Source organism: Carlito syrichta, unplaced genomic scaffold (assembly GCF_000164805.1).
Source record: "Carlito syrichta isolate Samal-C Ts95f unplaced genomic scaffold, Tarsius_syrichta-2.0.1 Scaffold288979, whole genome shotgun sequence".
NCBI lineage: Eukaryota > Metazoa > Chordata > Mammalia > Primates > Tarsiidae > Carlito > Carlito syrichta.
The window spans coordinates 572,348-594,565 of NW_007233075.1; the positions used below are offsets into that span (position 1 = coordinate 572,348).

General features: G+C 41.0%; 1 protein-coding gene across 1 annotated transcript in view; it reads left to right on the plus strand.

Annotated features, from left to right (window-relative positions):
* The first annotated feature begins 4,314 nt into the window (after positions 1–4,314).
* The window catches only part of ACOT12 (acyl-CoA thioesterase 12), a 38,080-nt gene continuing 20,176 nt past the window's right edge, over positions 4,315–22,218 (plus strand). The window contains 3 exon segments of the mRNA XM_008054051.1: positions 4,315–4,438; positions 10,718–10,787; positions 15,191–15,251. Of these exon segments, the coding sequence (XP_008052242.1) occupies positions 4,315–4,438; positions 10,718–10,787; positions 15,191–15,251 (255 nt within the window).

Genomic DNA, 22,218 nt, shown 5'->3' on the forward strand with positions numbered 1-22,218 from the left:
TAATCAGACAAGATAAAGAAATAAAAAGGCATCCAAATTGGCAAGGAAAAAGTTGGGTTTTGGGGTGGTACAATTCAGGGTTAAGTATACAAATGATCATTATGCAAGTACCCTTGTTGATGAGGTGTGCCCCACCCCAGGCAGAATCCCACTACTGCCAATCCCGAACCCCCCCACTACTGGCAATTTCCCACTACTGATAATCCTTTTCTTATAGTATTAAAGATAATTGTTCAAAGTCCACTTAAGAGTGAGAACATGTGATACTCAATTTTTGTTTCTGTGATAGATCACTCAGTATTATAGACTCTAAATCCATTTAAGTTGCTGTGAAGTTCATAATTTTGTCCTTCTTTATGGCTGCATAATATTCCATTGTGTATATGTACAACATCTTTTTTTTGTTGTTTTTTGTTTTGTTTTGTTTTGTTTTTTGAGTTGGAGTCTCACTCTGTCACCCAGACTGGAGTGCAGTCGCCACTCTCGGCCACCACAGCCTCAACCTGCTGGGCTCTGGAGATCCTTCCGCCTCAGCCTTCCAAGTAGCCGGAATTACAGGCATGCACTACCACGCCTGGCTGATTTTTTGATTTACTGTAGAGCTGAGGTCTCGCTGCCCAGGCAGGTCTCGAACCCGCAGGCTCAGTCAATCCACTCACCTCAGCCTACCAAGGGTGCGGGATTACAGGCTGAGCCACCGAGCCTGGCCACAACATCTTTTTTATCCAATCCTCCTTCAATGGGCAGCATGACTGGTTCCATGTTTTTGCTATTGTGAACAATGTTGCAATAAACATTCGTGTGCAGGTATCTTTTTTATAGAGTGATTTGAGTTCCTCTGGATGTACACCCAGAAGGGGATTACAGGGTCATATGGAAGGGGAATTGCAGGGTCAAATGGAAGGTCAATTTTTAGACCTTTTAGGAATCACCAAACTGTTTTCCACAGAGGTTGTACTAGTTTACACACCCACCAACAGTGTAGAAGTGTTTCCTTTGTCCCACATCCTCTCCATCATCTGCTGTTTTTTGAGTTATTGTTGATGACCATCCTGATTGGAGTTAGGTGGTATCTCAGTGTGGTTTAAATTTGCATTTCTTTGATGACTAGTGTATCTGTTGACTGCTTGTATGTCTTCTTTTGAGAAGTACCTCTTCATATATTTTGCCCACCTTGTAACGGGGTTGTTTGTGTTTTTCTTTTTGGCACGTTTGAGTTCCTTGCAGACCCTAGATGTTAGAGCTTTATCAGATATACAGTTGACATATATTTTTCCCATTCTGTGAGTCATCTCCCTGCTCTCTTGATGGTTTCTTTGGCTTTGCAGAAGCTTGTCAGTTTGATGAGGTCCCACTTGTCTATCTTATCTCTTATGGCATGGACACTTGGAGTTTTGATCAGGAATTAGTTGCCAGTTCCAACTTCCATAAGGGTGTCTCTTGCATTTTATAAGGTTTGAGGTCTTATGTTTAGGTCTTTGATCCATTTAGAGCTTACTTTTGTGTATGGTGATAGGTAGTGGTCTTGTTTTAATCTTCTGCACGTGGTCAGCCAGTTTCCCCCGCACCATTTACTGAATATGTTCTCCTCTCCCCAGTAGTTGGTGGTAGAGGCTTTGTTCCAGAAGAGTTGTTTGAAAAATTGAAAAAAAATAAAAAAATTAAAATTGAGGTTTTGCTTCTGGAATCTCTATCCTGTTCCATTGGTCTATATGCTTGTTCTTGTACCAGTACAAGACTGTTTTGATTGTTGTGCCTTTATAATAAAAGTTTAAAGTCTGGGAGTGTGATAGATCCTACTTTGTTTTTTTGTTTTGTTTTGTTTTGGTTTTGGTTTGTACTTTTTTTGCTTAGGATTGTTTTGGCTATTCGTGAATTCCTGTATTGTTCTTTCCAGGTCTGAGAAGAATGCTGCTGCTAATTTAATGGACATTGTGTTAAATCTGTGACTTGCCTTGGGTAGAATGGACATCTTAACAATGTTGATTCTTCCAATCCATGAGCATGGAATATTTTTTCCGAAAAAGATCCTGCATAGCCACATAATCTTAAATTAAAAAGAACAGATGTGGAAGTATCACAATACCAGACTTCAAATTATACTACAAGGCTGAAGTAACTAAAACAGCATGGTGCTGGTACAAAAATCGACAGATAGGTCAATGGAACAGAACAGAGAACTCAGAAATAAAGCTACATACAACAACAAACTGATATTCAACAAAACTGATAAAAATAAACAACGGGGAAAGGACACTCTATTCAGTAAATGGTGCTGGGAAAATTGGATAGCCATATGCAAACAAATGAAACTGGACCCCTATCTCTCATCATATACAAAAATGAACTCAAGATGGATTAAAGACTAAAAAGTATGACTTGAAACTATACAAATCCTAGAATAAAACCTAGGAAAAACTCTTCAGAATATAGGCCTAAATAAAGAATTTATGATGAAGACCCCCAAAGCAAATGCAACAAAAACAAAAGTAAACAAATGGAATTAAATAAACTAAAAATCTTCTGCACAGCAAATGAAATAATCAACAGAGTGAATATAAAACCTACAGAATTGAGAAAAAAATATTTACAAATTATACCTCTGACAAAGGACTAATATCCAGAATCTATAAGGAACTCAAACAACTCAACAAGAAAAAAAATAATTCTATTAAAAAGTGAGCAGAGGATATGAACAGACATTTTTCAAAAGAAAGCAACCAGCAAACATATGAAACAATGCTCAACATAACTACTCATCAGATAAATGCAAATTAAAACCACAATAAAATGCAATCTTACACCAACCAGAATGGCTATTATCATTAAAAAGTCAAAAACCAACAAATGTAGATGAAAATGTGGAGAAAAGGGAATACACTGTTGGTGGGAATGTAAACTAGTTTAACCTCTATGGAACCCAGTTTGGAGATTTCTCAAAGAATCAACAGCAAACCCATAACTAGATATCTACCCAAAGGAAAAGAAAACATATTAAAAAAGACACCTGCACTCATATGTTCATTGTAGCACTGTTTACAATAGCAAAGTGACCACTAGTGGTTGACTGGATAAAAAAAATATCCAGCTGGGCTCGGTGGCTCAGCCTGTAATCCCTCGCTTTGGGAGGCTGAGGTGAGTGAATTGCCTGAGTCCGTGGGTTCGAGACCCTCCTGGGCAACTTGGCGAGACCTCATCTCTACAATAATCAAAAATTAGCTGGGCATGGTAGCGTGTACCTGTTATTTCAGCTCCTTGGACAGCTGAGGCGGAAGGATCACCAGAGACCAGCAGGTCGAGGCTGTGGTGGCTGGGAGTGGCCACTGCACTCCAGTCTGGGTGACAGAGTGAGACTCCAACTCAAAAAAAAAAAAAATCCATATACACCATGAAATACAAACACAATCATAAAAAAAGAACAAAATCCTGTCCTTTGCAGCAACATGGATGCTAAGTGAATGAACTCAGAAACAGAAAACCAAACATGCCTTGTTCTCAGTTATATGTGGGAGCTGAGCAATGGGTGCACACAGGCATAAAGATGGAAATAATAGACACTGGGGACACCAAATGGGGGGAGGGGATGAGAATTTAAAAACTACCTACCAGGTACAATGTTCACTATTTGGCAAATGGGGACACCAGAGCCCCATTCCCACTGGTATGTACCATGCCCATGTAACAAACATGCACTTGTGCCTCCTGAATCTAAAATTAAAAAAAATAAAATAAGATGTAACCACCTTTGTATGCTAAAGCCTGAGTGTGAAAACTTACCTAATTTTCCAGATTTTGTTTCCTAAAAAGAAGAGATTAGCTTGGGATTTGTGGGGACCACTAGTAACAAGGTGACAAAAATAAAATTGATGCCTCCCCTTGTTGGATGGCCCTGCAGCACCACACATCTTTGGTTTGTTTGGCAGTGGGAGCAATTTTGTAACAAATTGATCTCTGCAGCCATCACCATATCCCGAGAGCCAGTGGTGGCTTTTGAACCAGGGCTTGAGCCATGAGTGCCAAAAACAAACAAGGCAGCCACACACTCTGGGTCAGCTTCTGGAGCCCATGCCTGGCTTCTGGAGTGCCCTGGGTGCCCCAGATGACGTGTGTATTTGCTGAGCCAATAATTCTGCCCAGTCCCTGCAGAGCTGCCCCCACAAGGCTACCTGAGGTCCTGAACAGAAGAGCTATGTCTCTTTCACTAGAGTTCCGGACTGTCCCTAGCTCTCTCCTTTGCCCTCCTCGTGACAGTCTGGTGACCCTGCGGCCTTGTTTTCTGCACCTGGCACCGAGTCCTCGGGGGCTTATCCTGCCATGGATTCTGAACCCCTTGAGGTGTGCATGAGCCAGGCCGTGCAGCCCAGACCCGTGGGGACCCGTGGTCAGCTGAGTGCGGGGCAGCTGCTCACCTGAATTGATGCCTGTGCCTGCCTGGCCGGTAGGAGGGAAGGGGAGTAGTGGGGGGCATAAAGAGAAAGTCTGGTTGGAGGTTCTGGTGGTTGAGGAGATTCCATGGGGGGATTCTGGTGGGGGGGGGTCTGTGGGGGAAGTCTGATTGGGGGGCTCCAGTGGTTGAGGATTTTCTGGTGGATTCAGTGGTCAAGGGGGTGTTGGGGAGGGTGGGAGACTTGGTAGTGGAGGAGGTCTGGTTAAGGGGGCTCCAGGTGTTTAGGGGAATCTGTGAAGAGAGTCTTGTGGTGATGGCAGGGGTCTTGGGGCTGATGGGGGTTCAGTGGTGGGAGTTGTCTGATTGTGGGGGCTCGAGTGGTTGGAGGATTCTGCATGGGAGCTTATGGGGTGGGTTTAGGGGGTTAAGTAGTCAGGGAGACTGGTTATGGGGGCTCCAGTAGTTAAGGAGATTTTGTGGGAGGAGATGTGGTTATGGCAAGGTGTTGAGGGGTAATGGGGATTTGGTGGGGAGGGAGAATTCAAGTTGAGGGGATTCCATGGGGGTTCTGGTGCAGCTGAGGAATCATGGAGGGTGCTGGTGGGAGGCAGTGGGGATTAAAGCCAAGAGACAAGATGTGCAGATACAAAGGTTCTTAGCAGAGAGTATGTCGTGTTTTGGAAGCCATCAGAGCTGGTGCGGCTGGGCAGAAGGGGCCAGGAAGAGAAGGGCCACATAGATGGATGGAGGGGACAGTGGCCACACCTGGCTTCCATGGCACAGTGTCCAGGCAGCAGATGCTGTATTTTGTGTTCATGTGAACATTCTTTGCTAGGATGCCCTATGTTTACCTCCCTGGTGTCCCAAACGGGACAGGGGATCACCTCACATTTCACGGTCACTTGGGGCCCCTCAGAGGACATGTGTCCAACTCCAGGTAGCATCTCCAGGTAGCATCACAAGGAGTGATGTGAAGTTATTCGTGTGTGTGAGGTTCACGGTGGCCTCCATGCAGAGAGCATGTCCCAGGGAGGCAGGATGAGAAAAGGAGGCTGAATGCAGCTCTGCAGAAGGAAGCAAGAGCAGCACTGCCTGTGCCCGAATGGTATTGATCACTAATCTGAAGATGGAGCAACAGAGAGGACCATGGGAGGTGCTGCACAGAGTGTTTAAAGATTGCCTGCTCAGACAGAGGTCTTGCAGTGGAGACACAGTTGCCCCCTGCAGCTGTCATAAAAGTGTCATGGTTTGACGTCTCTGGAAACTCAGATAGACCTGTAGAAAGATCCACTTGACAGTCAAGCATGCTGTACCTCCATAGTAACACTGCTAACTAGTCATGTTAAGGCTACAAGCATTAAAGGAATCTTGGGAAGGAAGTTGGTTTGGGAAACAGATGAAGGCCCTAGAGACACCCTGCAGTCAGAAGGCAGCATGTGAACAAGGCACACCCTTAGTCAAGGTGTGGCTACCTCTGTAGGCTAATGCAAAAATGGATTTTTCTGGTATTTTCTCAGAGTCATTTGCAGACCAGCACTTCAGAAGCCACATTGCTGTGATAGACAATTCCCAGTCATGGTGCCAAGGCACTCTGTGATCTTCAGGCACTGCTGGATTCCAACATGTCTTCTCAGTATTTAAAGAAAGATGCAATAGTCTCACTATCATTTTGGCATCAACCCCATTCCATTTGCAGTCTCTGACGTCTAAAGGCTTGAAACCATCTGAGTCATCCTCTGTCCCACACACTCAGTTCTTATTTTGGAGTATCTCAAGTAAACATTTTCCTCTCTACTTTATTTGTGAATCTTTCCAAGGGTTTGCTTTCTCAGAAGTGGCACCCAACTCATCCAGTTGTGCACATCAAAAGCCTAGACATCCTTAACACCTCTCTCCACCTCACTTCCCTACACACACTCAATCCATGAGTCAAGTCCTATCAATGTCACCTCTTAAAGAAGCCTTGAATCCAGCCACTTGCTGTACCTCCATCCAGTCCAAGCTCCCGTCATCTTTCATGCAGATGTCAGCAATAGTTTCCAAACTGTCCACTCTATTCATTCTGGTCTCTTCTCCTCACTATATCTAAAGCACTTTTTGAAGATGATAATCTGATCATGTCACATGTTTTGTACATTTTCCCTCACTGTTTTCTGTACCAAGGGCTTTAAAGATTCTTATAGCTTGTTTATGTATCTCCTATCAGAAAAAAATCTCCCATGGATAACTATAAAGTCTGGGCAAAACAGTAAGTAAGAAAGACTTAAGGCAACTAAGAAGTGAACAAAAATAGGGTTAGAACACTTGGAAGTAAACACTTGAAAGAAGAGAGTTGTCTGGCTGACTGTTTCTGTTTTTTGTTTTTAATAACTTTAGGCCAATCTGCTCCTAGCTATATTTCTGATGGAGAAATCACAGTCTTGCTGGTTTGAAGAGCCAAAGGACAGGGTTTGGGGAAAACACAGCTACTGGAATATGAAGAGGAAAATTCCAGAAAGCAAAGAGCCAGAAAAACAGAGCCCTAAAATCTATATCTAATCTTCACCCAGATCTCTGGCAAATCTTGAATCATATGTACTTAGGACAGACTCCAAACCCCTTAGCTAAGGCCAAAAGCACTGAAAAGAGCTCTACCCTCATCTAGTGAGACAAAGTTTACAGTTTAGATTAGTTAACTGCCTGCTTGAAAACAAAAACAAAAAGGCAATACTTTTCAGAGGAGCACAGTTTCTGCAATGGATCACTCACAATAGCTAGGATGCAATCCAAAATTACTTGACATATGAAGAAGTAAACATGATTTCCTCTTAAGAGAAAAGCAGTCATTATAACTGTGCTCAAGGATGGAATGAAAAATACGATCATGAAGAATAAAAAGGTAGTAAATTTCAGCACAGAAATTGAAATTTCTAAAAAGAGAATCAAATGAAAATTCCAAAACTGAAAAATACAGTATATGAAATTAAAAATTCACTAGATAGGCTAACAGAAGAGGAGAGATGGCTGGGAAACAGCCCATAAATATACAAAGATAGACAAATACAAATTATCCAATTTTAAGAACAGAAAAAAATGAATTTTGAAAATAAACAAAAGATTTAAAAAATAAAACAGAGATTTGTGGGGGGGAAATGGTACGTACAGTAAGTCCCCTACGTATGAACCTTCAAGTTGTGAACTTTCAAAGTTGCCAAATGTACATTTGCATGTCGAATCACATAAGTTAGTTTATGTATTTGGCATACATTGTCATGTTCATGCATCCTCTACAAGTGATTATGCTTTTGTGTACTTTACTGTACAGGAGTATATATATTTTTTAATGTATTATTTGTGTGAAAAGTATTATAAACCTATTACAGTATAGTATTATATAGCCAATTGTGTTAGTTGGGTACCTAGGTTAACTTTGTTGGACTTGAGAGCAAATTGGACTTATGAAAGCACTCTCAGATCAGAATTCATTCATATGTAGGGGACTTGCTGTACAAGTAATTAGAGTCCCAAAGGAGGAAAAAAACTAATATTTAAAGAAATAAATTAAAGAAGATCATAGAGTGCCAAAATGATTAATTCAAAAAATATGTCTAAGGACATCACAGTCAAACATACCATAGTGAAGAAACAATCCTGAAGGGAGCCAGAGAAATGCTACGTTTGAGAGAACAGTGATTAGAATGACCACTGGTCTCATCAGGAACAGTGGAGACCAGAAGACAGTGGAGCAATAGCTTTAATAACTACAAGCCCTTTTTATGAAGAATGCCAAGACACTTGCCCTTCCCTCCAGCACCGTCTCACCCACACCTCTTATTTTTGCACAGAGGTTTTGGTGGTCATTATGCCCTTGCTGTGCCCTTATTTAGCACTGAGGTCTTGGTGGTCATTATGCCCTTGCTGGCCCGCCATTCCTCTCCCCTTTCCCACCTATTTTATTCCTGCTCAAGCCTTCCTGGACTCCCCACCTTGATCTGGCTTCTCAGTTGTTGACTCATAAAATCCATGTTTTCCTTAGAGCATTTAATTCATTTTGTTGTTAGCACCATTTCATTAATCTCTGGCTTCTCACCTAGACCTGTGAGAACTGGAGCCATGGCTATTTTCCCTTTCTAGCACCTTCCACAGAGGCTGGCATGGCATAGGTGTTCAATCAGTGCCCAAGAAAGAAAGGGAAGGATCACCACCATTTTTATTAAAATCATTTTTATTAAAATCACTTGACTGGACTGCTGCTGTTCCTTAACTTCCCTGAGTTCTCCCAGGAAATCAGAAGCCGCTTTGGGGTTTTTCACTTTTATTGACACACTGTATGCAAGACAATTGAAATGAAGAACCAGAACAAGTCAATCCTGTTAAATTTGTATCATCTGACTGACACGCTAGGGACAACAAAAATCACTTATTATCACATGTGAAAGCCAAGGACCCTGTGTTGGCCACCCATGCTTTTCTTTTTCTTTTTTTTTTTCCTGTTTAGTTTAGTGGCCCTTAAATCTATAGTGTAAACTGTGGCTGTTGAACCCTGAGACCCATCCTCACTCAAACACTTCTCTGGGAATGTTCTCAGGTTGGTCCACCCTCCACCATCCTGAAAGTTCCTATGGCTTCAGCAGTCAAATTTTGAACAATGTATTTAATCATTCTAAGCCTGATTTTTCTCATTTATAAAATGAAGCTTATAATAGCACCAATTTCGTGTAACTGACATGCATGAAGGCTTAGCCTAGTGCCAGGCCAGTAGTAAGTTCTTAATAGAAGGCAACTGCTGTGATAATTTTGTTTCTTCTCAAATCCTCCTACAATCTAGGATAGTGCTATCTACACACATTAAATGCCCACTGTGAACCATAAGCATGTGACCTTTCATTGGTTGCTGCATTTCAATTATCCCTTGAATCATTTAAAACTGGCAACTCGAGTTGGTATCCATGATGACACTGTTGATAAGAAGTGTCATAACCTCAACATCCCACTCCCTCAGTAAGGGTGTTTAGTAGGTACTCTTTGGTCAATGTTTTGCAACGTTTGTGAGGCTTCCATAGTTCTTTGGAAAACTTAAACTTGGAGAGCACTGACTATGGCTGGATCTTGAACTGCTGCTGAGTAGACTGCTGAAAAGATAGAATTGACTCAGCTCAGTGTCTGGAAATCAGCGAGAAATTAACAAATGTTTGGTACACTGAATTAAACTGAGCCCACCTTGAATGTTTCTTGAGTCTGACACTTCCACAGTCCCTTCCTTTCACTGAACTTTGTAGCTGGGAAGCCCAACCTTCCCCTCTGTCACTCACACACTCTGCTGTGTTTAGTTTCCTGGCAACTCAGTTCATGTTTGGAAGAACAGTCACTTCCAGCTAGTAAAATTAGAATATCCAATTTTTGAAGCCAGGTGTGGTGGATCACACCTGTAACCCCAGCTCTTCAGGAGTGAGACAAGAGGATTGCTTGGGTCCAGGAAGTCAAGACCACACTGGGCAACATAGCAAGATGCAATCACTTTTTTTCTAAAAAAAAAAAAAAAAATCCGATTTTCTGTGTCTCCGTCTTTCTAATAATTTTTAAATGGAGTTAAAATTTATTTAAAAGTCAGTGTCATCTGCTTGGGTTCTAATTAGGTTCTAATTGACTGCTTCACAAAATCAAATCTAGCAGAAAAACATCTCAAAATCTTTCCCAAAGAGTAAAAATTCTAGTCTTTTTATATAAATCAAAACCATCAATAAATTTCTCAACAAATTAGGTGCAGATATAGTACATGAAAAGAACCAGCTCCTCCCTGACCTCTCTCCATCTACTCAATGTACTTTTTCTATGTGCCTCTCTCTCTCTCTCTCTCTCTTTCTCTCTCTGATGCCCAGAGATGACACTCTGATTTGGAAGATGACCTCAGGGCTCTCATGCTACTTGGGGCCCAAGCAGTTCTGTGGTTTAAACATCTTCACAGCTGGTTATGTGTGAAGTGTGAAGGCAGACACAGTCATGATGCATGATGCCTTGTTTTTAAAACAAAAGACAGGTGGTGCAAAACAGAGGACTGCAGTCAGCAACAACTTGCTAAAATTGCTGTTAAACAGCTGGACTTGCTGGGTGTTAGCACTGAATTTTGAACAAGAGCACGTGTAAGTTGAAACATAGGAGGAAACATAGTAAGCACCAGGCAGTGGAAGTAACCCCCAGACACTTGTGGAGTGGACATGGATGGGGCAGCGCAGGGATGCCACACGAGGGGGCCAGTCACTCAATATGTCCTCATGGATTCTACTCCCTTTCTCTGATCCTGAAGTATTCCAACAGAACTACTAACACCCACGTCTTTGCCTATTTTTGAAGAGGAAAAGCATGCTGGTGTGTCCTGCATCACAGCCTCAGTGGATGACATCCAGTTTGAAGAGACGGCAAGGTGAGCGTCCCTGTCCATGCTGCTTCCTCCTGCTCTGCTGGTTCTTTTGAGACCTGTATTTGTGGTACTTGAGTTTCTTCATGCGGACTCAGTGATCTGGTTTGTTAATAACATAAGTAACATTCGGCCCAATGTAAATTGCTGAAAGGTTAATCATGGGGTCTACTTCCAGTGAACCCTGAAAGTGCAGGGTGGCCTTAATCCCCCAGGGAGATAGCTCTGGCTTCGGCTGCCCAGGGCATCAGGTGCAGCAGCTTCCTATAGGCTATCTCTCGAAGCCTCCTTCATGATAATAGGCAATGCACCAGGGTGAGTTTCATTGTTCCATTGTTGGCTGGGCACTAGTTCATCTTAGCACGGAGGACAAGGGGCAAAAGGCATCGTATGTGAGGGGCACACGTGCACTCTACCATTGCTTAGGTAGAACACATCAAGACACAAAAATTTCAAGCATACATGAAAGCAGAGAAGATGGTTAGGGCTAGGTTATCACCCCAGCTATGGCAGTAGCCAACCCACAGACTCTTCTGCTGCATCAGTGTCCTCTACGCTCCTCACACGCCTGGACTGTATCGAAGAAAGTTGCAAGTAGCATCTATTAATATAAATATGTCAATATATGCGGTCGCACATTGCTTAACGATGGGGATGCATCCTGAGAAATGTGTCATTAGACAATTCATTGATATGTAAACATCACAGAGTAATTTATACACACCCAGATGGTGTAACCCACTATACAACTGGCCTATTGCCCTAGGCCACGCCTGTACAGCATGCTACTGTACTAAATATAATAGGCAGCTGTAGCACACTGGTGAGTGTTTGTATATCTAAACATATCTAAACATAGAAAAAGCACAGTAAAAACATAGCATAAAAGGTGAAACACTGCCTGCTTGGGAGGTCACTCGGCATGAACGGAACCTGCAGAATGGACGTTGCTCTGGGTGAGTCCATGAATGATGGGCAGTAGATGTGAAGTGGATCACTGTCCACCACTGTGGACTTCATAAACACCGTGCACATAGGCCACACTAAAGTTATAAAAATATTTTTTCTTTCGTCATAATAAATCAACCTTAGCTTACTGCAACAATTTTACTTTATAAACTAAAATTTTTTAAAACTTTGACTCATAATAACACTTAGCTTAAAACACAAACACATTGTACAGTTGTATAAAAATACTTTCTTTCTTAATATCCTTAGCTTGGTATATAAGCTTTTTTCTATTTTAAATTTTTTTATTTTATATTTTACTCATTAAACTTTTTTGTTTAAAAGGAAGACACAAGCACACACAATGACCTAGGCCTAATAGGGTCAGATTGCTACTATCACTGTCTTCCTTCTCCATATCTCATCCCACTGGAAGGTATTTAGGGGTTTTTTGAATCAGGATACAGTTGATAGCTCTCACAAGTGTCTTTTAACATGCAATTTCCCCTTCCTTCTTTTAATTGCAGTTTATTTTTTAAAGAAGTCTGGTCATTCATCCTGTAGAATCTACTACACTATATCTGCTCATGGTGTCTCTGATTAATGTCACTTGTCCTTTCTATTTCTTGTAATCTGGTAAGTTGCATCTAAAAATTGATTTGATGAAGGTTTGATATTCTGATAAAAGTATCTTATGTCAGGAGCACATAATATCTCATAATCATAGCCTTGAACCTTAAGATTCAGATATTGATAAAATGGCAATATGCTAATTGTCATTTCTTCATTTATTTTCTGAAAAACCTCTGTAGAGAGAAACTCCCATGAATGACTCTGTCACCCTGAGGTCAAATGCCTAGGAAAGATAGGCCTCATTCTGTCCTTTATTTAGCGTTATCATGAATCCACAGATTTGAGCATACTTAATGTGTTTCAATTCACAGATATTCTTATTCTCACAGATGCTCACTTGCCCCATGTTGAGCAGTGGGGGCTCCTCTGTTTTGATTCATGAGTCCCGTGAACAAGAGCCCACAGCGGAAAGTCTTTACTAACTCCTTTACTCTCGGATATAAGATGTTTCAGGGTCATCTTCTACTTTTCTTCACACAAACTTGGAATCAGTTATTTCTCCCAGGAGTCCTGACTCCTTCCAATGGAATGGTAAGGAAAGGTCATGATCTGGGCAGGAAAGGTGCTCACTGATAGGAAGATGCTATAATTTCTAGGCCTACCAGTGGACAGAATCAGAAACTTTATATTTTTTAGGAGTATTTATTTATTTATTTTGAGTTGAGGTCTCACTCTGTCTCCCAGGCTGGAGTGCATTGGCACTATCACAGCTCACTGCAACCACAACCTGCTGGGCTCAGGCAATCCTTCTACCTCAACCTTCTAAGTGGGTGGTAGTAGAGGCACACGCCACCATGCTCAGCTAATTTTTGTATTTTTTGTGTGGTCAAGGTCTTGCTATGTTGCCCAGGTTGATCTGAAACTCCTGGGCTCATGTGATCCTCTTGCCTTGGCCTTCTAAAGCACTAGAATTATAGGCATAAGCCATCACACCTCGCCTGAAGAGTTTTTATTAATAAACTGCAATAGTTTAGAATTACATGGTTTTGCTTCATTTTCTTAATTTTGTGTTTATATCTGTTGAGGTTTTTTATTTTATGCTGAATATTTTGATAGTTAAAGACAAAGTTATTTGATTTAAATTAACATGTATATACATATATGTATATATTAATCAGTTTCAGAATAACCACACCAATATTATAACTGACAACATAATTATAGAAAGCAGTGTGAGATCATCTTTATCATTTCTTTCTTGAACTACATTTCATCATGTACAGTCAAATTGGTGTGTTTTGAGACAGATTTTTAGAAAGGAGGTGACTTGAGCACTTTTCATGGAGGGAGGATGTGTCAGGGAAGGGACAACAGAGGATAGAGCTGAGGAAGTGGGGCCCATAGCAGGGAGGGAAGGGCCTTGGGAGGATGGGGTCAAGACCACAGGTGAGCAAATCTAGGTCTCAGAGAGATCGCTCTTCTTCTGAAGTGGGAGGGTAAGGAGACAGTGGGAACACAACCCAACTGAGTTAAAGGAAGAGAATGGAGGGCTTATGCTGGGTGCACATGTACCTTCTGCTAAGGAAAGGGTCAGAGGTGACTACAGGGCCTGACACAGGGTCCTGGAACATCTCAGGGCACATGATCAGAGTCCCACTAATAGTGGGGAGTGAATGCGTCATCCAGCAACACGGAGGCCGCTGTGCCCCTTGTGAAGCGGATCAAAATGCTTGCTCCATTCCCTTGCTAACTAACATTTTATTTATTTATTTATTTATTTATTTATTTATTTATTTATTTATTTATTTATTTATTTATTTTTGAGTTGGAGTCTTACTCTGTCACCCAGACTGGAGTGCAGTGGCTGCTCCTGCCACCGCAGCCTCGACCTGCTGGGCTTCGGCAATCCTTCTGCCTCAGCCTTCCAAGTAGCTGTAACTACAGGCACGCACTACCATGCCCAGCTAATTTTTGATTTATTGTAGAGATGAGGTCTCGCCAAGTTGCCCAGGCGGGTCTCGAACCCTCAGGCTCAGGCAATCCACTCACCCCAGCCTCCCAAAGGCGCGGGATTACAGGCTGAGCCACTGAGCCCGGCTTAACATTTTAAAATAAGTGTCAGTTGTATGGACTTGCTGGTGTGTTTGTCCTTACTGCTTTTGAGGCAGTAGTCACTGTAGTCAAGGCACCTGTGGCCAATTTGGAGCTATGCCCAGTACATCTGTACAAAAGTCCTTTCTGCAATGGTCACAGAAGGACCATAATGGAGAGGGCCAGCTCGTTAAGTGTTGCTTTTTGTGAGTGACTTTCATTTCACAGCTGTCTTTTCTGTTGTCAATAACTTGGATTTTCCATTCATGAACTTAGTCCACATGTGACTCAGCTTGGATACTGTCCTTTCCATGTCTCATGCTGATATGTGACCCCCAGTGTTGGAGGTGGAATCTGGTGGGAGGTGATGGGTTGTGGGGGGCAGATCCCTCATGAGTGTCCTGGTGGTGTCCTCATGGTAATGAGCGAGTTCTTGCATCGTTTAAGAACCTGGCACCTCCTTCTCTCTCTTGCTTTCTCTCTTCGTCCTGCAACACGCTGGCCCCCTCCCCACCTTCTACCATGACCGTAGCTTCCTGAAGTCTCACCAGAAACAGATGTCAGCATTGTGTAGAACCATGGACCCAATACACCTCTTTTCTTTATTCCTCTAAGTTACTAGCCTCAGGTAACTTTATTCCTCTAAGTTACCAGCCTTTACAGCAACACAGATGGACTGATACAGTGTGGTAAGGTGGGACTGCTTTATGGCAAATGCTTTTAAGTCTTTACATCAGATCTGAAATGAAATGTGCCAGGATTACTGAGTTTTGTTGCTGTTGTTTTTTTCTTACTAGAGTTGGACAAGTGATAACTATCCGAGCTAAAGTTACTAGAGCATTCAGCACAAGCATGGAGGTAAGAGGTGCTTCTCCAATTTCTGCCTGTCCTGCACACCCTGTCATTGCTGACGAGGGCAGGAGAGGAGACCTGGAACAACATTCGGAGTTAGTGAGGCTCTGGATTCTAGAAGGCCCCCAAATCTGTAATCAGACTCCTAGGAAAATAACAAGCAGCAGGGGTTCCCCAGTCAACACCGCTGCTAAAATTCAGCACAACACAACATGCTATTTACACAGAAGGGCACGCAGACAGTGAACATGCAAGGAGACCAGCACCTCCTGGTTCTTGCAAGACATGGGTTCTTCGTCTTACTTCTTCTTCTACTATTGTTCCAGCGCTCCTTGTTCTCCATCTTCTCACCCCCAGTGGAAACAATTTCCATGATTAACTGGCTTTTGTAAGGCAGGACAACAGGACTTTGGTAAGAAGGTAACTTTAGAAGGGTTTCCTTCTGCATCCCCTTGGTTTCTGTTCTTCACCATTGTGGATACTGCGTACTTGGGGCTGTTGAGGCCTCTACCCTGGTTAAACGAGCAGGAAAGGAGATGCTGGGCTCATGTTGCACCTTCTGGGTTGGCAGGATCAACCTGAGTCCAAGGCCCTCAGGAGCCCAGCTCCATCAGCCTCAGCCCCAGGAGTTCTTCGATCCCTCTGTCACTAAGGCCTCTCCCTCCTCTAGAGGCTGACATGGTCTGAATGTCTGTCCCCTCCAAGTCTCTTGTTGAAATGTGGTTCTAAATGTTGGAGGTGGGGACTGGTGAGAGGTGTTGGGCCATGGGGCAGATCCCTCTGAGTGACTTGATGCCATAAAGAGTGAGTTTTCACTCTATTAGGTCACATAAGAGCTGATTGTTTAAAAGAGTCTGACATCCCCCTTTTCTCTCTCTGTTGCTCCTGCTCTTACCATGTGACACGCCAGCTCCCCTTCCTCTTCAACCATGACTGTAGCTTCCCAAGACCTCACCAGAAGCAGATACCAGCACCGTGTAGTACCATGAGGTAAATATACCTCTTTTCTTCATAAATTATCAGCCTCAGGTTCCTTTATGGCAATGCAAAATGGACTAATACAGAGAGTATGTGATGCCTCACTAGATGATATTGGCCCATTTGCAATACAAGTGCAAGGTGTTTTTTTGCCCCAAGAGTATGTTTTTTAAAATCAGTTTTACTGAAATATAATTGACATTAAAATTTTCCCATAATTCTACATTTAGAAAACCATTATTATGAGAAAGGCATATAAAATTCCCATCACCAGGCAAAGTCCTCTCATGCTCTCCCTCCACTTTTTTTTTTTTTTTTTTTTTTTTTGAGAGACAGGGTCTCACTCTGTTGCCCAGGTTGGAGTACAGTGACACAATCATGGCTCACTGCAGCCTCAAACTCCTGGACTCAAGCAGTCCTCCAAATCAGCCTCCTGAGTAGCTGGAATTATAAGTGCCTGCCTCCATTCTAAGCTAATTTTTTAATTATTACTTTTTGTAGAGATGAGGTCTCATTATGTAGGCCAGGCTGGTCTGGAACTCCTGGTCTCAAGTGATCCTCCTACTTCAGCCTCCCAAAGTGTTGGGACTGCAGGCATGAGTCACCCTGCCTGGCCTTTATGCCCCTTTGTAATCAGCTCCCTCTTCCCACAGCCCTTGACAACCACTCACCCATTTAAGGCAAGACCTTTTTTTGCCTTTTATTAAATTTTGCATAAATGGGATCATATAGTAAATGCCATAATTTATGTCTAATTTATTTTACTTTGCATGATGTTTTTTATTTCTGCTAGTTATCATTATATTGTTCTCATTCTTCTGTTTATTTGGGGTTTAATTTACCTTTCTTTTTCTATTGTCTTGGAGTAGAACCTTAGGATATTGACTAAATTTTTCTTTTTTTCAAATGTAAGCATTTAAAGTCATGCATTTTCTCTAGAGCATTGTCCTAACTGCATCAAAACATGTTATCATTTCCCTTGTGAATTCTTCCTGACCTCTGGACTATTTAGATTGTGGTGTTTAATTTCCAACCCTTTAAAGATTTTTCCAGACACATCTTTGTGGTTTAGATTTATAATTTAATTCCTTTTTAGGAAGAGAACATAACTTGTATAGTCTCAATTATTTCAAATTTCTTTAGACTTGTTTTATGAATCAGAATATGGCCTATTTGTGTGTGTATTCTCTGTTTGCTTAAAGAGTATGTGTGCTCTACTCACTGTGGGTGAAGGATTCTGGATGTCAGTGAGCTGGCTCATAGCACTGTGCAGGTCTTCTGGAGTCATGCTGATTTTTTGTCGACCTTGTTCCCTTGATTACTGAAAGGAATGAGGAGGTGTCTAGCTATAACTGCGGACATGCCTATTTTTTCCTTTCAATTCTGTCAGTGTTGGCTTCATATATTTTGAAGCTCTGTTATTAAATGCAAACACATGTAGGGTTGTTAAGTCTTCTTCATGTCCTGACCCTTTTATCATTATGAAATTTACCTTTGTATCACTGGTTTTGTTTCAAAATCTACTATATTGGATATTAGTTTAGGCACGCCAGTTTTCTTTTCTTTTCTTTCCTTTTTTTTTTTTTTTGAGTTGCAGTCTCACTCTGTCACCCAGACTGGAGCACAGTGGCCACTCCTGGCCACCGTAGTCTCGACCTGCTGGGCTCCGGAGATCCTTCTGCCTCAGCCTTCCAAGTAGCTGGAACTACAGGCGCGCGCTACCACACCCGGCTAATTTTTGATTTATTGTAGAGATGAGGTCTCACCAAGTTGCCCAGGCGGGTCTCGAACCCGCGGGCTCAGGCAATCCATTCACCTCAGCCTCCCAAAGGCACGGGATTACAGGCTGAGCCACCGAGCCCGGCCTGTTTTCTTTTCATTAGTGTTTGTATTATTTTTTTCCCCATCTTTTTATTTTAGCCTATCCTTATTTCTTACAGACAGCATCCATTTGTATGTTGCTTTTTTTTTCTTAAAAATTTTTTATATATCTTGGTATTTTTTAATTTTAACTTTTTATTTTTTTAATTTTATTTTAAAGATGTGGGATAATTTTTTAAATGTTTTTAAGATGTGGGGTACAACTCAAGATTATGTATATAAGTAGTCATGATACTCATGAAATTTGGACCTCCTATTGGTCCTCACTTCACCTAGTGTGGGATCAGGCACCCTTATTAATGTCATGAACCCTCCTTCCCTTCCCTGGCAGTTTCTCGCTACTGCCAATCCCTTTCTTGTAGTATTATGAAAAATGTTCAGGGTCCACTTATGAGTGAGAATACGTGGTACTCATTTCTTTGTTTCTGTGATAGATCACTGTGTATGATAGACTCTAAATCCATCTGAGTTGCTGTAAAGTCCGTAATTTTGTCCTTTATGGCTGCATAATAGTCCATCATGTATATGTACCACTTTTTTTAACCCCAGTCCACTTTTGATGGGCAGTACAGTTGATTCCATGTTTTTGCTATTGTGAATAGTGCTGCAATAAACGTGTATACAGGTATCTTTTTTGTAGAATGATTTCAGTTCCTCTGACTATATTCCAAGAAGGATTGCTGGGTCATTTGGAAAGTCAATTTCTAGATCTTTCAGAAATCATCATACTGTTTTCCATAGAGGTTGTACTAATTTATACTTTCACCAACAGTGAAAAAGCATTCCCTTTTCTCTGTATCTTCTCCAGCATCTGTTGTTTTATGAGGTTTTTTTGTTTTGTTTTGGGTTTTTTTAATCAAAGTCTCACTTTGTCGCCCAGGCTGGAGTGCAGCGGCATGCTCATGGCCACCCCAGTGTCAACCTGCTGGGCTCAGGTGATCCTTCCATTACAGCCTTTCAAGTAGCCAAAACTACAGGTTCACACTACCACGCCCAGCTAATTTTTTGATATATTGTAGAGACTAGGTCTCACCAAGTTGCCCAGGCAGGTCTCAAACCCCTGGACTCAGGCAATCCTCTCACCTCGGCCTCCCAAAGTTCTGGAATTACAGACTTGAGCCACTGCACCAGGCCACTTTTTTGAGTTATTAGTGGTGACCATCCTAACTAGAGTAAGGTGGTATCTCAGTATGGTTTTGATTTGCATTGCTTTGATGATTAATGACTCTGATCATGTTTCCATGTATCTGTTGGCTACTTGTATGTCTTCTTTTGAGAAGTGTCTATCCATATCTTTTGCTCACTTTTTAATAGAGCTATTTGTTTGTTTTCCTTTCAGTACGTTTGAGTTCCTTGTAGCTCCTGGATTTTAGGCCTTTGTCAGATATACAGTTAATATTTTTTTCCATTCTGTGGACTGTCTCCCTTGATGTTATCTTTTTCTTTGCAGAAGCTGTTCAGTTTGGTGAAGCCTCACTTGTCTCTTATCTCTTATGGCATGGGCATCGGGAATTTTGATCAGGAATTGTTTGCCTATTCCAATTTCTGTAAAGATGTCTCTTGCATTTTCCAGGATTCTCATGGTTTGAGGTTTTATGTTTAGGTCTTTGATCCATTTAATGTTTTGCATGGCAATAGGTAGGGGTCCTGTTTTTTTCTTATGCATGTGATCAAGCCAGTTTTCCCGGCACCATTTACTGAATAGGTTCTTCTCTCCCCAGTAGTTGTTGGTGGAGGCTTTGTCGAAAATGAGTTGGTTGAGAAATTGAGGCTTTGCTTCCAGGATCTCTATCCTGTTTCATTAGTCTATATGCCTGTTCTTGTACCAGTACCAGGCTGTTTTGATATTGTAGCCTTATAATAAAATTTAAAGTCTAGAAGTCTGGAACTACCTACTTTGTTTCTTTTGCTGAGGATTGTTTATGGATCATTTATGATTCCATATGAGTATCTGTGTTGTTGTTTTTAGGTCTGAGAAGAATGATATTGGTGGTTTGAAGGATATTGCAATGACTCTATAGATTGCCTTGGGTAGAATGGACATCTTAACAATGTTGATTCTTCTAATCCATGAGCATGAAATATTTTTTCATTTGTTTGTGTCTTCTTTGATTTCTTTGAGCAGTGTTTTGTAGTTTCATTTAACAATCTCTGCTTCTTAGGTGTAGTGTTTAACCTATTCGCATTTAATGGTCTATGTGGTGGAGCTGAACTCTATCATCTATCTATTAGTCTTCTATTTGTCCCATCTGTTCTTGGTTCCTTTCCCACCATCTTTTCCTGCATTTTTTCAAATGGAGTAATTTTTAGTAATCCATGTTATCTCCATGACTGGTGTTTTAGGTGTACGTATTTGTTTTGTTTTTTAGTGTTTGTTCTGGGGTTTACAATATGTACAGTTAACTTAACTGAGTCTACTGGCAAGTACCATCACACCCCTCTAAGTACAAGGTAATAATCTTACAGCAGCACACACAACTTCCTTCCACATCCTGGCCTTTGTGCCATGACTGTCATGCCTTTATACCCACACATGTTAGAGGCAAACCCCACAATACACAGCTATTATTTTTGTTTTACAGAGTCAGTTATCTCTTGTCATCAAAATAGAAAACTCTATTTTGAGTATGCCCACACCATTGCTGTTTCTGTTGCACTTCATTCCTTTGTGTATCTCCACTTTGCTTGCTGTCATTTTCACTGGTTGAGATATTCCTTTAACATTCCTTTTCTCAGTTTTTGTTTGTGTAAAAGTTTCTTTATTTCACCTTTATATTTGAGATATGTTCATTTTCCCTAGATATGGAACTCTAGTGTGGTGTTGTGTCCCCTTCACAGCAATTTAGAGGTCTTTCCCTCATCTTTGATGGTCTCTCCATCGGTTTTTGAGATCTTTCCATCATCTTTCAAGGTGTCTCTATCAGTTTTGGAGATCTCTCCATCATCTCTGGTCTCTCCATCATCTTGTGATGTCTTTCTATTTTGTGAGGTCTCTCCATCATCTTGCAAGGTCTCTCCTTCATTCTGTGAGGTCTCTATATCATCTTCTGTGGTCTCTCCATCATCTTTGGGCACACATAGTTCTCTGGGAAGTCATTCTTACCTGTGCTATTTTTTAAATGATATGTTTTCTTTTTCTTTGCCTGTTTTTAATATTTTTCTTGTCACTGGTTTTCATCAGATAGATTATGATGCACCTTTGGGTGGTTTTTTTTTTTTCCAAATTTATTCTGCTTGGGTTTTTTTGTTTTTGTTTTTGTTTTTTTGAGCTGTTAATGCTAGTTCTGTGGATTTATAGTCTCTAATAAATTTAGAATATTTTCAGCATGTATGTCTTCAAACATTTTCTCCTATCCACTCTGTTCTTGGTTCCTTTCCCACCATCTTTTCCTGCATTTGGATTATAGAATTTTAGACTGCTTGTTAGTGTTGTTCCACAGATCACTGATACTCTGGTTTTTTGTTTGTTTGTTTGTTTAATTCAGTCTTCTTTTATTCTATATGCTACATCTGTATGACTTATTTTGTTGTCCTCAACTTCCCTAATCTTTTATTATGCAGCATCTAATCTGATGTTAATCTTATCTAGTATGTTTAAAAAAAAATCAGATACTATGTTTTTCATCTCAGAAAGTCCTTTTTGAGTATTTTTATATCTTCAATTCTTTCCTCATGAAGCTCATCTTTTTCTCTACATTTTATGAGAGGAGTCAACAAATTATGGACCATGTCATAATTTTGTAATAATTATATTATTAGGAGTTAACAATTATGACCTATGGACCAGCTACCTGTTTTTATAAATGAAGTTCTGTTGGAACACATCCATGTCCATTCATTATGTTTTGTCTATGCTATCACAGTACATTAAGAGAGTTGAGTAGTTTTTGTCACAAAACTTGCAATATTTACTATCTAGCAACATTCTTTAAGAAAATATTTGCTGACTCTTGCTCTACATCTTTAAGTTCATGATGCCTATATTTAATTGCTGTTTTAAAGTGCTTTTTAAAATCCCATCATTTATGTCATTTGTTGTTCTATTTATATTACCTTGTACCTAATAATTTTCTTGCATCTAGTAGTTTTTTGTTTTTGTTTTTGTTTTTTTGCT